The sequence below is a fragment of the Vicugna pacos genome, chromosome 6 (genome assembly GCF_048564905.1).
Source record: "Vicugna pacos chromosome 6, VicPac4, whole genome shotgun sequence".
NCBI lineage: Eukaryota > Metazoa > Chordata > Mammalia > Artiodactyla > Camelidae > Vicugna > Vicugna pacos.
In genome coordinates this window covers 65,814,150-65,826,464 of record NC_132992.1, presented here as the reverse complement: position 1 = coordinate 65,826,464, position 12,315 = coordinate 65,814,150, and the positions used below count along the sequence as shown (strand labels likewise).

Genomic DNA, 12,315 nt, shown 5'->3' with positions numbered 1-12,315 from the left:
ATCTTGGGTATGGACAGATGACAGGACGGGGCCATGGAGACTACAGCTCCCTGGCTGAGGCAGGCTTGGAGAAGCATAAAGAGACCATGGACGCAGAATCTGTGGGCTGTGCACACTGGTCACACACTCTAGAAGGGTCCAGCCAGCAGGCTTTGTACTTGCTGTGGGGCTGGGTTGGGTAGAGGGTAAAGCTGAGGCCTTCCACCAGGACATGGAACCACAGGAATCTGGTCTGGGGGAAGCTGTCAGGAGGCCAGGAAGTACCTTGTCCTCATGGCTTCGATAGTAGTAGAAGGTTCTCCCAACAAGAGCACACCAGACCAGCTTGGAGTGGCCATGCTTGACCTGTTAAGACAGAAACAAACCAGCATTATTAGAACCAGGTGACCTCAGAAGTAAATCCAGGACTGGCAAAGAGAAGACACAAGGAGGCAGATTTCAAAACCCCTGGTCCATCTCAGATCCTTAGGTCAATACCAGGTCAAACTCAGATGCCACCCAGACTCCCTCCTAATGGAACCAGCCTTTTCACAGCTAGGGCCCATGGTATGTACCACATGATAACCCAGCCGTCCTTCTGTGACCTGCCGTTAAAAGACTGACCAGGCCAACCAGACATCCTGTCCCAGGAATATGATCACAAGAAGAACTTGCCAGTCATCAGAGGCTGGAGTTGGGAGGGAAGGACCATGGCCGGCTAAAGCCCTTGGGCAAGTGTAATCATGAAGTGTAAAAAAACTGCACGTGGGCAGAGGAGATGGACGTGAACACGGACTGAACAGGGAAGGAGAGGCAGAGGGAGAGCCTGTGGGCACTGAGCTTGCTCACACATCGTTCCTGACGGCGTTCTGGCCTAGTTAATGCATGTCCTCATTAACTTCCCTCTTCTTGAGGTTAACAAGTGCTTCTCTGCTCCTTGCGACCAGAAGAACCCTAATTAAATGTCTTTAGGGCAGCCTGAGATATGATAGACCTACCTTGCTGAGGTCACAGCTCCCCAGTATTCATTCTGAGGCGTGCTGGGTACAAGGTGTGGGGTGGGGGGCAGCTCCTAATGACCTCAAAGTGGGTCCAAGACATTCCTTTCCCTCCTCTGTCTTGAGAACAGCTGTTGTTCTAACAACCCTGACCCCTATTTTTTCAGAGAATCATGTACCATCACCGTGTGTGGTTCAGACCACCACTAATCAGTGTGAGGAACTTCCTGGAGAAAGGAGCTGTGTGTCAGGGGGGACCCCCCCACCCCCACCCCTGGCTCCCCTGACTCTCAGGAGGGCCACATTCCTCCCCCCAACCCCACCCATACCTTAGTGAGCCACCCCTTCACGGTGGGCTTGGTGCCAACCTGGGGCAGGGCTGGAGGCCCAATGGCCTGGACCTTCAGCAGGCTCTGCAGGACTCGGATCCACTCTTCCAGCAGGCTGGGGGAATCAGCCGTCAGGTAATAGGTTTTCTTCTCGGAGATGAGCTGTGGAGAAGTGAGGGGTTGGGGGCCGGGGGCAGGGAGACAGGAGGATGGAGTAACAGGGGCCTGGCTCTGGGGTGGCACAGATCTCTGACCCACCTGGCCTTCCTTTGTCCCACCCCAGTACTCCCTCCCTCCTTTTCCTCCTCATCTTCTTCTCCCTGTATCTCCTGCCTTCACTCAATCTCTCACATTCTGCCTCCTCTACCTTCCTTCCTCATACTCACAAATCAGGATCACACGTCAATGTCAATGTACTGTCTTTCATACATGCTCATTTTGCCCCATCTTTGTTGCCATTATAGCCACACCCAAGCCCAGCACCTCTTCTATCTAAAATGCCAGCTGCTAGGAGCATGCGCACCTGGAATGTCTGTGCACCTTCCCCTCGAACAATTTGGCAACGCGAGTTCAGTTCCACTTGACCCTGAGGTTTCCGGATGACGTCACTCTGTAAAGAGGGGAATGGGGAGGAAAAAGGTTGGGACCTTCCTAGAGCACATCTCCCCTCAAATCTTACCCCAGGTCACAGACAAAGACCAAAGTGATTCCCAAGCTTTCTCGGGCTATGGTATGAGTGGTAACTTGTTCTGGATCCTGGTTCTAACTGAATAGTGCAATGATTAGAGACATGGGTCCTTCTGGCCCAGGCTTCAAAGAGTATAGATTAAACCTTTAAAAATTGGGTAAGAAGCCACTAGGTTATTACTGAGCTACAAAGCCCTGAAATTCTCTCTTCTGTATCCTTTACACCCAGTGTGGCCGACAGGTGGCATATACATCCCTGTCACCCTTTCTAGTGCCACTGCCGCATGACTGATCAATCAGAGCATGCCTACTCATCAAGTGGTACAGCCCAGTCCTCAACATGGTGTTCAAGCCAGCCCCTAACAATCAGCTGGAGTTGCACAGGAGATGGGCCTTTTTGCCTTTGTTAAAACATGAACATGGATTCCCCACGGAGGTCCTGTCAAACTAGATCCTAATATCCAAGGCTCCCTAATTCCAAACAGCATAGGAAGGAAGTGGAAGGGGTAACGGGCTCGCCTGTTAGAAAATCCAGGCAGCGTGAGGGCAGCCTGGGAACAGTCCATTTACCGGTCCCGGCATGAGAACTCGGCTTCTGAAGGGAAATGGAATCACTGAGCCAGCTCATCTAGAGGTGCCGTGACTGCTCATGCCTGACTTCATTGTGAGAACCAGTGACCAGCTCCACGGTCCCACGTGTGGCTCAAAGCCTCAGGTGCCCGGCCAGCCTTCCTTTCCCCACCTGCCAGACCTTCGCCCTCTGCCCTGCTTCCAGTTCCTCTCGTGCAGTACTGGGTCTGGGGTGGGGTCCTTCTGAACACTGCCCTGGGGAAGGAGGGTCTCACCGGCGACTTGTAGTACATAATCTGTCCCTGTCTCAGGACAAACCAGCGCCTCTTCCATATCTTCACCCGGCTTCCCATTTTCAGCAGGTAGCCCGACTTCTCCAGTGACTCCTGCAGAGTAGAAGGGTGCAGGAGAGGACTGGCGTGGGCAGAAAGGGAAAAGCACTGGGATTTCTGGACATCATCACACAGGTCAAAATGGTCCAGCTGAGTCACTGGTTTGTCATTAACAACTGAGTAGCATAATGTGTTTTTTTTTTTGCATTCTTCTTAAATTGAAGAATAGTCAGTTTACAATGTGTCAATTTCTGGTATACAGCATAATGTGTATTTTCAAGGCACTGTGCCCTGCAAAGGGTGCAGAGGGGACTCATAAAGCATGGGTGGTCCTGCTGGCTGTGGGAGACAGCACCTGACCGTGGGAAGGTGGCAGATCAGGGGCTGCATGATAAGAGGCTGGCCAGGGAGGGCTTCAGGCAAGAGCTGGATCTGAACTGGCCTTGGAAGGAAATCAGGCCTTCAAAGATGAGCCCAGAGGAGGAAGAAGGCCATACCAGGCAGCAGGGAAGGGACAGAGAGGTTTGGGGAGCCCGAGGCACGTCAGCCTGGCTGGGGTGGAGGGTTCATGGAGGGGGAGACGAAGATGGGGCAGCACGGTGGTGTGGAGCGAGGTCTGGGGAATGAGCCACCTAGATTTACTGCTGGCTTTGGCGCGTAACAGCACACCTCTGAGCTTAAGGCTTCTCATCCGTGAGATGGGGTAATGAGCCTGAGAGGATTGTGAGGACAGAGCATGCAAAACCATGAGCATGGTGCCTGGCATGCCAAGAACTCTATGAATGTATCACTAGCTCTCAGCATCCCAGGGTCTGCATGGAGCTAAAAGGAGGTAAAATGTGTAAACTCCTCCTGGGCCCCGTGGGCTGAAGCAGGCGCTATAACCGGCCATCCCCAGGTTGACGAGGCATGCACCAGCCCCCACCCCTTCGTTCCCGACGGGGTCTGTGCACGCCTGGCTCCCTGACTGCACACCCCTAGCCCACTCCCCATGGCCTCACATCAGTGGTGGCCCCCAGACCCCCCTCCCTCCTTCCACCAGTCCTGGGGACCCCGCATCTCACACAGCTGCCTGTGTCTTCTGTTGGAGGTCAGCTCCCACCCAGCCCTGCTTCGGTCCCCATTAGGGTTGGGGTCGTGTTCCCAGCTCACCCCACCCAGGCCCAGCCCGTCGGTGGAGTAGGACGAGGTGCGCTGTAGTTTGTGCTCAGGTTCCGAGTAGTCGCTGTCCAAGGAGCAGGCGTCTGGGGGGATGGCATAGTCACCCTCGGAGCTCAGTGAGGACATGGAGACACCTGGGCGAGGGAGGAGGAGTCAAGGCCGGGGAGCTGCAGCGCCTTCCTCACCTGCGCAGGACCCCTGAGTCTGGAGCTGAGGGTCTTGGGCAGAGATCAAGTAGGGACCCCCAGTACAACTGCCCATGGGAGGAGGCGAGGGGCCCCTTGTCACCCTGCACCCCTCCCTTCCCCCTTCTCCATACCTCTCTTGATGGCCCGGGGGCTGCCCATTCCGCTGGTCTTCCTAGACTCAGAGCAGGTGACTGAAGTTCGGAAGCTCGCTTGGGAGCAGCAGTCATCGTCCGACCCAGAGGACTCATCCACAAAGGGCACGGCGCTGATCTGCGTGGCTCTCTGCAAGACAGGCCCCCTCCCCCACTGCAGCTCAGGCTGCAAAACAAGCCCTGTCCCATCTGCCCTTGTCCTGTACTCCAAGTGCCCAGGGCGTGGCCAACACAGGCTGGCTGGAGCATGCGGACGCCATCATCTGGCCGGGGCACCCGAAAGACAACCGTCCCTTCCTGACCTGACAACCTTACTCCTGTGTCCTCACCTCCCCCACACACCATCCTTTTCCCCAAAGGAGCTGCACCATCCAGGCTGAACACTTGGCCGCTGGGACCCTTGCTCCCTGCCACTAGGGGGCCAGAAAACCATACCACAGGCCAAGTGTGAGGCAGGAGCTTTGTAAGTGGGTGGGGATGATGAAACAAGAGATCTCGTGGATTGGCAAGCATTTAACGACAACTGTTATCTCAACTGTGAAATTGTGGGGAAAAGGGTACTCTGTAGTGTAATAAAGCCTTTTTAGAAGGCAATTTGGCATTACTGGTCAAAATTTAAAATGTGCATATCATCTCATAAATTCCACCTCTAGAACTCTGTCCTACAGAAATATGTATATATAAGTCCACAGAGATATATTTGCATGACCTTTATCAAAACACTGACTTTAGAGGAAAATAGAGATATGCCCTACAATGTCAATCAGTGGAGAACAGATCAAGGTAGTCAAGGGGCGTCTATCCCAAGGAGTACTTTTCAGCCTTCAAAGGGGAAACAGAGCTGTGTGTGGAGGTGGGGCACGAGGACCTGACACACGGTTGGGTGAACAAGCAAAAGGTAGACTGACATGTATAACATCTCTTTGTGTGTGTGTACGTGTGTGTGTAAGAGGCAGACAGAGACAGAGACAAAATTTGTAAATGCATTTGTAAATGCATCAGAAGGATTAACAGAATAAACACCAAACCATTAATGACGACAAACCGGTTGCCTGTGGGGTTAAGGGACTAGGGAAAAGCAATATGAGAGGAAATTTCACTTTCAGCTTTTTACCCTTCCATAAAAAGGTTTACAAAGCATTACTCAAAAATACTTTGATATTGAAATTATGATCTCAAAAACCAGTGACAAAAGCAGACAAAAAATATATGAAGACATCATATTACAGTTACATCTGATTTTTGTTTAAAAACATGCAGAGATGTTTTGGGAACATATATGGGATTATACATTTGAACACATACAAAAAAATTCTGGAAGGAACCCCTCTGGCCTCTGGGATAGACATGTGAAAAGATGGGGAGAGATGGAGGAGGCATTGTTTTAACCTTTAACTTTATTTGCCCACAATCATACTGAATCAAATTTTTGTAAATGTAGAATTTTTCTCATAAAAACCTAATAAAGATATCAAATCACTATGTTGTATACCAGGAACTAACATAGGTATTGTAGGTCATTTATACTTCAAAAACAGACAGACTCATAGAAAAATAGATCAGATTTGTGGCTACTGGAGTGGGTGAGGAGAGGGAATTGGATGAAGATGGTCAAAAGGTACACACTTCTAGTTATATGAGAAATAAGCACTAGGGAGGTACTGTACAACATGACTAATATAATTAAACACTGCTGAAAGTTGTTAAAAGAGTAAATCCTAAGAGTTCTCATCACAAGGAAAAGAGCTTTTTCCTATTTAGGTTTGTAACTATATGAGATGGTGGATGTTCACTAAACTTATTGTGGGAAACATACCATGATGCATGTAAGTAAACCTTTAAGCTGTATACCTTAACAGTGCTGTATGTTGATTATATCTAAATAAAACTAGAAGAAAAAGATTTTAAAATAAGATTTTTTGAAAAATCTAATGAAGATAAACAAAATGAAGTGACATATGGGGGCTGAGAGCTCCCTGCCCAGAGCCACGTGTGCACAGAAGCCTGACGCTAGAGCCCCACTCCAGCCACTGCCTGATGAGACAGGAGGCCTTTCCAAAGAGGACACCCATTCCTAGGACAGCAGCTTCTTACCCCCTTCAGGGATGTGTAGACAGGCACGGCGATGTTCTTGTAGACAAGGCCAGAGAAGGGCCCAGGGGGTGCAAGGGCAGGAGGGCTTGAAGCTGGAGGGGGCAGGGAAGAGGAAGAAGATTCACTCGGGTGGCATAACTCAGTAAGGGCTGCGGTGGAGGCAGAGACCTGAGCAGAGCGAGGAGGGCCCTCCGTGCAGATAGCATTCCCTGGAACAGCACTCTGGGGACAGACCAGGTGACAGATCTCTGGACGGAGGCCAAAGCCTTCTTCAGTCCCACTCTTACGAGGTGCGTTACAAGTCATGTGACTATGGGGCGCTTGCATCACCGTGGAAAACTGTGACCCGTGACTCAGGAGCTCCACTCAGGTGGAGATGCGGCTTATTCAGGGAGTTCATCTAAATCAAGGCACTGGGGGCTCCTCCCACCCACAGCCTACCCACTGCAGAAGGGAAGCCCCGTGGGTGGGCGGCCGGCTGGAGGGCCCCGCCTCTAAGGTCCCTTCCAGCTCTGTGATTGGCTACAACACTGTTCACGCCCACTCCCACCCAGCCCATGATGAGCAGAACGTGAGACGCTTCCTTTTCTCTCCAAGGTAACTGAACCTCACCTGCTGCGGGGGAGGACCGGGCTGCCAGGTGACCCTGGCCCTGAGCGTTGCTCGCAGTCTTCTCCCCGCACGCCCACCCTGCCGACCACGGGCAGCTCACTCGGGACTCACCGCAGCAGGCAGCGTTACTTCTAGCGGACACCTCCGACAGCCGCATGCCTGACTTGGCCACAGCGTAGATCCGGCTCTCCTGGAACGCGAGTTCCTGGGGTCAGAGCCCACCCCCGTGCCCACCCATGCCTCTGCCGGCGTGGAGGAAAAGACATAGTTTTGGAGGCGGGCAGACCTGGGTCCACATCCAGGCTCGACTAGTGACTCGTGGGGGTGGGGGGGATCTGGGCAAGTTACATCATTTCTGGGCCTCATTTCTTTCGGCTTTAAAATGGGGTTAATAATACTCACCTTTCCGGCCGTTGTGCCAATCAAATGAAATTATTAACATAAACATCTAACACCTGGAGTACAGTCAGGGCCCAGCAGGCGATATGCATTCCCTCTCTGGCTGCAGCCCTTCCCTTGGGGCAAGGAAGTTCAGGTCAGTGACCTGTTTCACTCTTACCCACCTTACAGCCCTAGAAGTTGGGGTGTTGGTAATAAGGAACTCAGAGCCCCATGGCAAGGGTGTGCCCTTTTGTAAGCCAGTTGTTTGGAAGCTAGGACACATGTTTTCCCCTGTAGTAATAACGTCATATCACGCATGGTTAGGCTTCACGGCCAACCTCAAAGCCCTAGCTCACCCAGACCTGTGAGTCCACTGCAGAACTCACATCGATGGGAACACCCAACCCTTCCCCCACCCCTCGGGGGGCCCTGGGTCTGAAGTAGGTCCAGAGGCCCTGGGAGCTTTTCTAAGGGTTTCGATCACTTCCAAACAACCTAGAGGCCCCACCTAGCCTTCTCCATATCTCCTTTCCACTCAAGGCAAAGGGAAAACAAAGGCCCCTACAGGTGAGTCACAAGGGCTGGGGAAGGCCAGCCTGGCCCAGGGAGGCAGCTGGGCTGCATCTGGAAGGGAGGGAGAACGTAATGGGGTCACCCCAGAGCCAAGCAGCGGCACTGGGACACCTGAAGGAGAAAGGGAGGGGCTGGTGAGGGCGGGCATGAGGCTGGAGATAACTGGAGGTGTGGGAAGGAAAAAGATGGGGGCATCGAGGAGGGGTGTCCTGGGGGAGGCACTGGGGTGCGGCAGGGAATGTTGTGCTTACGTAGGACAGATACATTGGGTCCAAGTAGTAAAATTAGGCATAAAAAAGATGATTCCTGCCAATAGTGGTTGTGGAATTCAACCAAGGACAGGCCTCCATTTACAGAGGAAATGAAGGATTTAGGTTTTACAAAAGGTTATCTGATGCCTAAGTCACAAGGCTATTTTGAGGATCAAGAGAAAAAGGAACTCTACATCGGCAAATAAGTCCATCTGACTCCCTCAGATTGAGAAACGTCCTCCCAATTCTCAGTCTTGATTTTTCCCACATGGTTACTGCCCAGCTGGTCCCACCTGAGAGGAAAGGTTGGGTCGCTGGTCAGTGTAGTTCCTTAAGGTGACAGAGTGATTGTGTCTCAGGGACCACATGGAGCTGAGCCCTCCTGCCACACCCCTTGCTGAATGCTCCCACACTGCCCATTTCTGCTTTCAATTTCCAGATTATCTGCATTTACAAGACCACAATGAATAAGAGGAGGGACGGTTCTGATGGTGTTCCAACCCGCCCTGGCCCTTGCCCCGTTTCCAACAGCCTCTCCACCTCTCCACTTACTGTGACCCACTACAACAAGTACTCATCAAATACACATGAACACATTTAAATCTCACGACAGCCCTATAAAGCAGGTACTATTACCCCCATTTTACAGAGAGGGAAATCGAGGCACAGAGGTTTAGCAGCTTGCCCCAGCTCACACAGTGTTTCAACCCTCCTGGTTTGATCCTGGGACCTGTGCTCTTAGCCACCACACTGCACCTCCTTGGAGAGTCACGAAAATTAAATGAGAAAACATGCACCAAGCATCCAGTGTGACATGTGGCCTGCAATGCGCACCTGCTCAGGAGATGGCAGCCAGCCACTGTCCAATCATCGCAAATCCTGGCTCGGCCCCTTGCAGGTGGGGTGGTCTAGGCAGGCTCAGGGGCACCTGCTCCCAGAGGGGCCTAAAGGTGACACCCTTGTCCCATGCTCAGTGTGTGTCTGTGCTCAGCAAACAGCATTCATGTCATCAGATCTGCCCCTCTACCCAGTCCCCAGGGGGCCTCTTACCCAGGATGGAAACCGGTGCAGGGGGGGTGTGGGCGGTTTGTTCCCCAAATCCACTTCCTCTAGCTCAGCTCTGGAGGCCTCCTTCTTCCCTGCTGGGGGTTGCTCCTCCATCTCCATCTTCTCTGGTTCCTCCCGGAGCTCAGCTCGGGCCACCACTCCGGGAGGGATGGAAGGGTGAAGGGCTGAGAGAGTCCCGATCTCAATGCTCACCACGTGGTTGAAGTGCCCAGGGCCCACCTGGGGCTGGCTGTGGTGCCGCTTGGCCAGCTGGATGCTGTCCCGGGGGTTGCTGGGAGCCCGCACCTTCGGCAGGGTCAGGCTGCAGCCAGGGCCACCTTCCCTGGCAGAGGTCTTTGTTGCAGGGAGCGTCCCTCCCTGAGCAGTGACCAGGCCCTCACCCCAGGAAGCCAAACCATTCCTGGGGGTGCGAGACTTCAGGCACAGCTGGCCAGGAGAGCCCTGTCTTCCCAGAGGAGGTGGAAGGGTCTTGGCCTCTGATATTTCTCCAGGGTGGACCATGTTAGAACTAGAATCCTCCAAGGGGCTTCCTGCTTTAGGAACAGAGTCCTTGCTCTGCAGAGTACCTGGAGAAGGTGCAGGGATAGCTGCCTTCAGGGCACCCTGGGCCTGAAGATCACTGTCCTGTCCCACTGGCTGGGCTCCTAGCCCTGAAGGGACAGAAGCCTGCTCTGCAGGTCCCTGGGGGGCTACCAGCAGCTTCCCTGCAGGTGCCATCTGAAGAGCTGTGGTTGGGGAAAAATAGGCATATTAAGAGCTCCCTCAACTCATCTCCACACCCCACCACACACACACCCCACTACAAACACACATACATACACACCCCACCTCAAACACATGCACACGCTGGCCCGCTTACCTTGTAGAGCATCTTGAAGGGCTCCCACCTGCTCCACCAGGTGCTGATTGCAGCTTTTCAGGTGCTGATTCTCCATCTCAAGCTAGGCAAAAAGAAAAATGAAGATTTAGACTACTCCACCTACAGGTTCAGACATATAATTCAAAACAAGAGTAAAATGTTTCTGAAAGATCAAATCTTCAAAAAAGAACCTGTGGTGCCCCTCAGTCCACTGCTGACTCTCCCGGGAGCCCTGACCTCCTCCTTCCCTCTGTGCTAACTGGTTTCTGTTGGGATAAACTTCCATACGGCAGCCTCTGTGCTTTCTTTTCTAGGTATTTTCAACCTTTTTAAAATGTGGTGAACTATAACACATACACAAAAAACTGCATGCCACACCAGTGAACAGCTTAACAAATGATTCTGAAATGAATACTCATGTGACCACCACCCAAGTTAACAAAAAGGAATTTACCAGCACTCCAGACAACCAGGACTTGTCCCTTCCCGACCACACAATCCTCCCTCCCCACTAAGGCAACCACTATTCTGAGGCTGTGAGACTCACTTCATTGCTTTCTGGGTTTTACTGCCTAAGTCTCCATCCCTACACACATTGGTGTAGTTGTGCCCGTTAGAACTTTATATAAGTGAAATTATGCAGGATGTAATTCTATGTCTGGCTTCTTTTGCTCAACATACTATCCATGGGATCCAGCCTCAGGGTGGCTGAATTCTCTCTGAAATGAAATCCAGCCCACTTTCACTGAGCTCCTTTTAGCAAGAGGTCAAGACTGTGGAAGATGGAGGTTAACCAGGCATCAGCTCTGTCCTCAAGGACTTGTCATCTAGCAGGTCGACCTGAGATGTGTGTTCATAGAAGAGACAGGAGGCAAAAGGAGCCGCCACCCCGTGCAGGTTCAAGCCACTTGTGTCAGGACAGAGGGAGCCTAGATGAGTATTCGCCCTTTTCCAAACTTCAATTCCCTTTTGTTTACAAAGAGGTTGTTCTTTGGTTTTTCACTAGTAGCACTGTAGCATCTACTAAATTTCCTAAATTAAGAAAGCTGTAGCAAGTGATGAACTACGAAGATGGACGGATGGAGGTGGAAAGCAGAACAGAGGTTATCAGAGGCCGCAGGGTGAGACGGTGGGGAGTTAGCATCTGACAGGCATGGAGCTTCTGTGCGGGGTGATGAAAAGTTTTGGAAGTAGTGGTGATGTGTGCACAACACTGTGAATGTACTTAACGCCACTGAATCGTACACTTCAAAACCAGCTCAAATGGTAAGTTTATGTGTGTTTTACCACCAACGAAAAGTTTAAAAGAATGGAGAGGACAGAGGGGAAAGTGGAGAGAGTGGATGGGAAGGACCATGTGTGCTCCTCACATGGGAACGGATGGGACTCTCAGAAGTGAGACTCATTCCTTCTTCTCAAACACAAAGCCAATCAGGAACTCTGGGGAAACCCAACCACGACAACAGGAAGAGACAAGTGAAGCCTTCAAGCTGAATGAGGGACAAATGGTGAACAAAATGAATGCCAGGCAAGGCCCACAAACAGATGGAGGCAGAAAAACTCAGGGGGACAGAACAACCCCACCCAGGTCCCTCTGGGCTTCCCAAGACGAGCTTTCAGCTCACCTCTGCTAACTTCACTGTCACCCATTCCTTGATCTTTGCAGCTTTCTCTTGAACAACTTTTGCTTCCTCAGCTCTCATCTGTTTCTGCAAGACAGAAGGGCCTTCAGTTAGTCACGGCAATCACTGGTTTAGTGAATAATTGGAGGTGGGAGGGCCTGAGAAGAAATATCAAGGGACGGGATGGGGGTGGGCCAAAAGAAAAAAATAAATTCATTAATGAATTTGAAAAATATTCTTGGTGGGAGGGAAACAGGTCAGTGGCAGAGTGCATACTTAACATGCAAGAGGTCCTGGGTTCAATCCCCAGTATCTCCACTAAAGAAAAAAAATAAACAAGCTAAACTCAAAGTGACCATAATAAATGAATAACAAAGATAAGGGGAAAAAAGAGGAAGGGGGAAAAAAATAAATAAAATAAAAAAATAAAATGTGGGAAAGTCCTTCCTAAGCATAATA

General features: G+C 51.5%; 1 protein-coding gene across 1 annotated transcript in view; it reads right to left on the bottom strand.

Annotated features, from left to right (window-relative positions):
* PLEKHH1 (pleckstrin homology, MyTH4 and FERM domain containing H1) overlaps window positions 1-12,315 on the bottom strand; it is a 49,103-nt gene that overhangs the window by 13,045 nt on the left and 23,743 nt on the right. The window contains exons 5-15 of the mRNA XM_006206947.4: window positions 11,860-11,943; window positions 10,235-10,316; window positions 9,358-10,100; window positions 7,214-7,292; window positions 6,491-6,582; window positions 4,376-4,526; window positions 4,048-4,190; window positions 2,839-2,949; window positions 1,830-1,916; window positions 1,307-1,468; window positions 265-345 (exon numbers count right to left, since the gene is read on the bottom strand). Coding sequence (XP_006207009.1) covers window positions 265-345; window positions 1,307-1,468; window positions 1,830-1,916; window positions 2,839-2,949; window positions 4,048-4,190; window positions 4,376-4,526; window positions 6,491-6,582; window positions 7,214-7,292; window positions 9,358-10,100; window positions 10,235-10,316; window positions 11,860-11,943 — 1,815 coding nt within the window. The remainder of the gene's footprint in view (window positions 1-264; window positions 346-1,306; window positions 1,469-1,829; window positions 1,917-2,838; window positions 2,950-4,047; window positions 4,191-4,375; window positions 4,527-6,490; window positions 6,583-7,213; window positions 7,293-9,357; window positions 10,101-10,234; window positions 10,317-11,859; window positions 11,944-12,315) is intronic.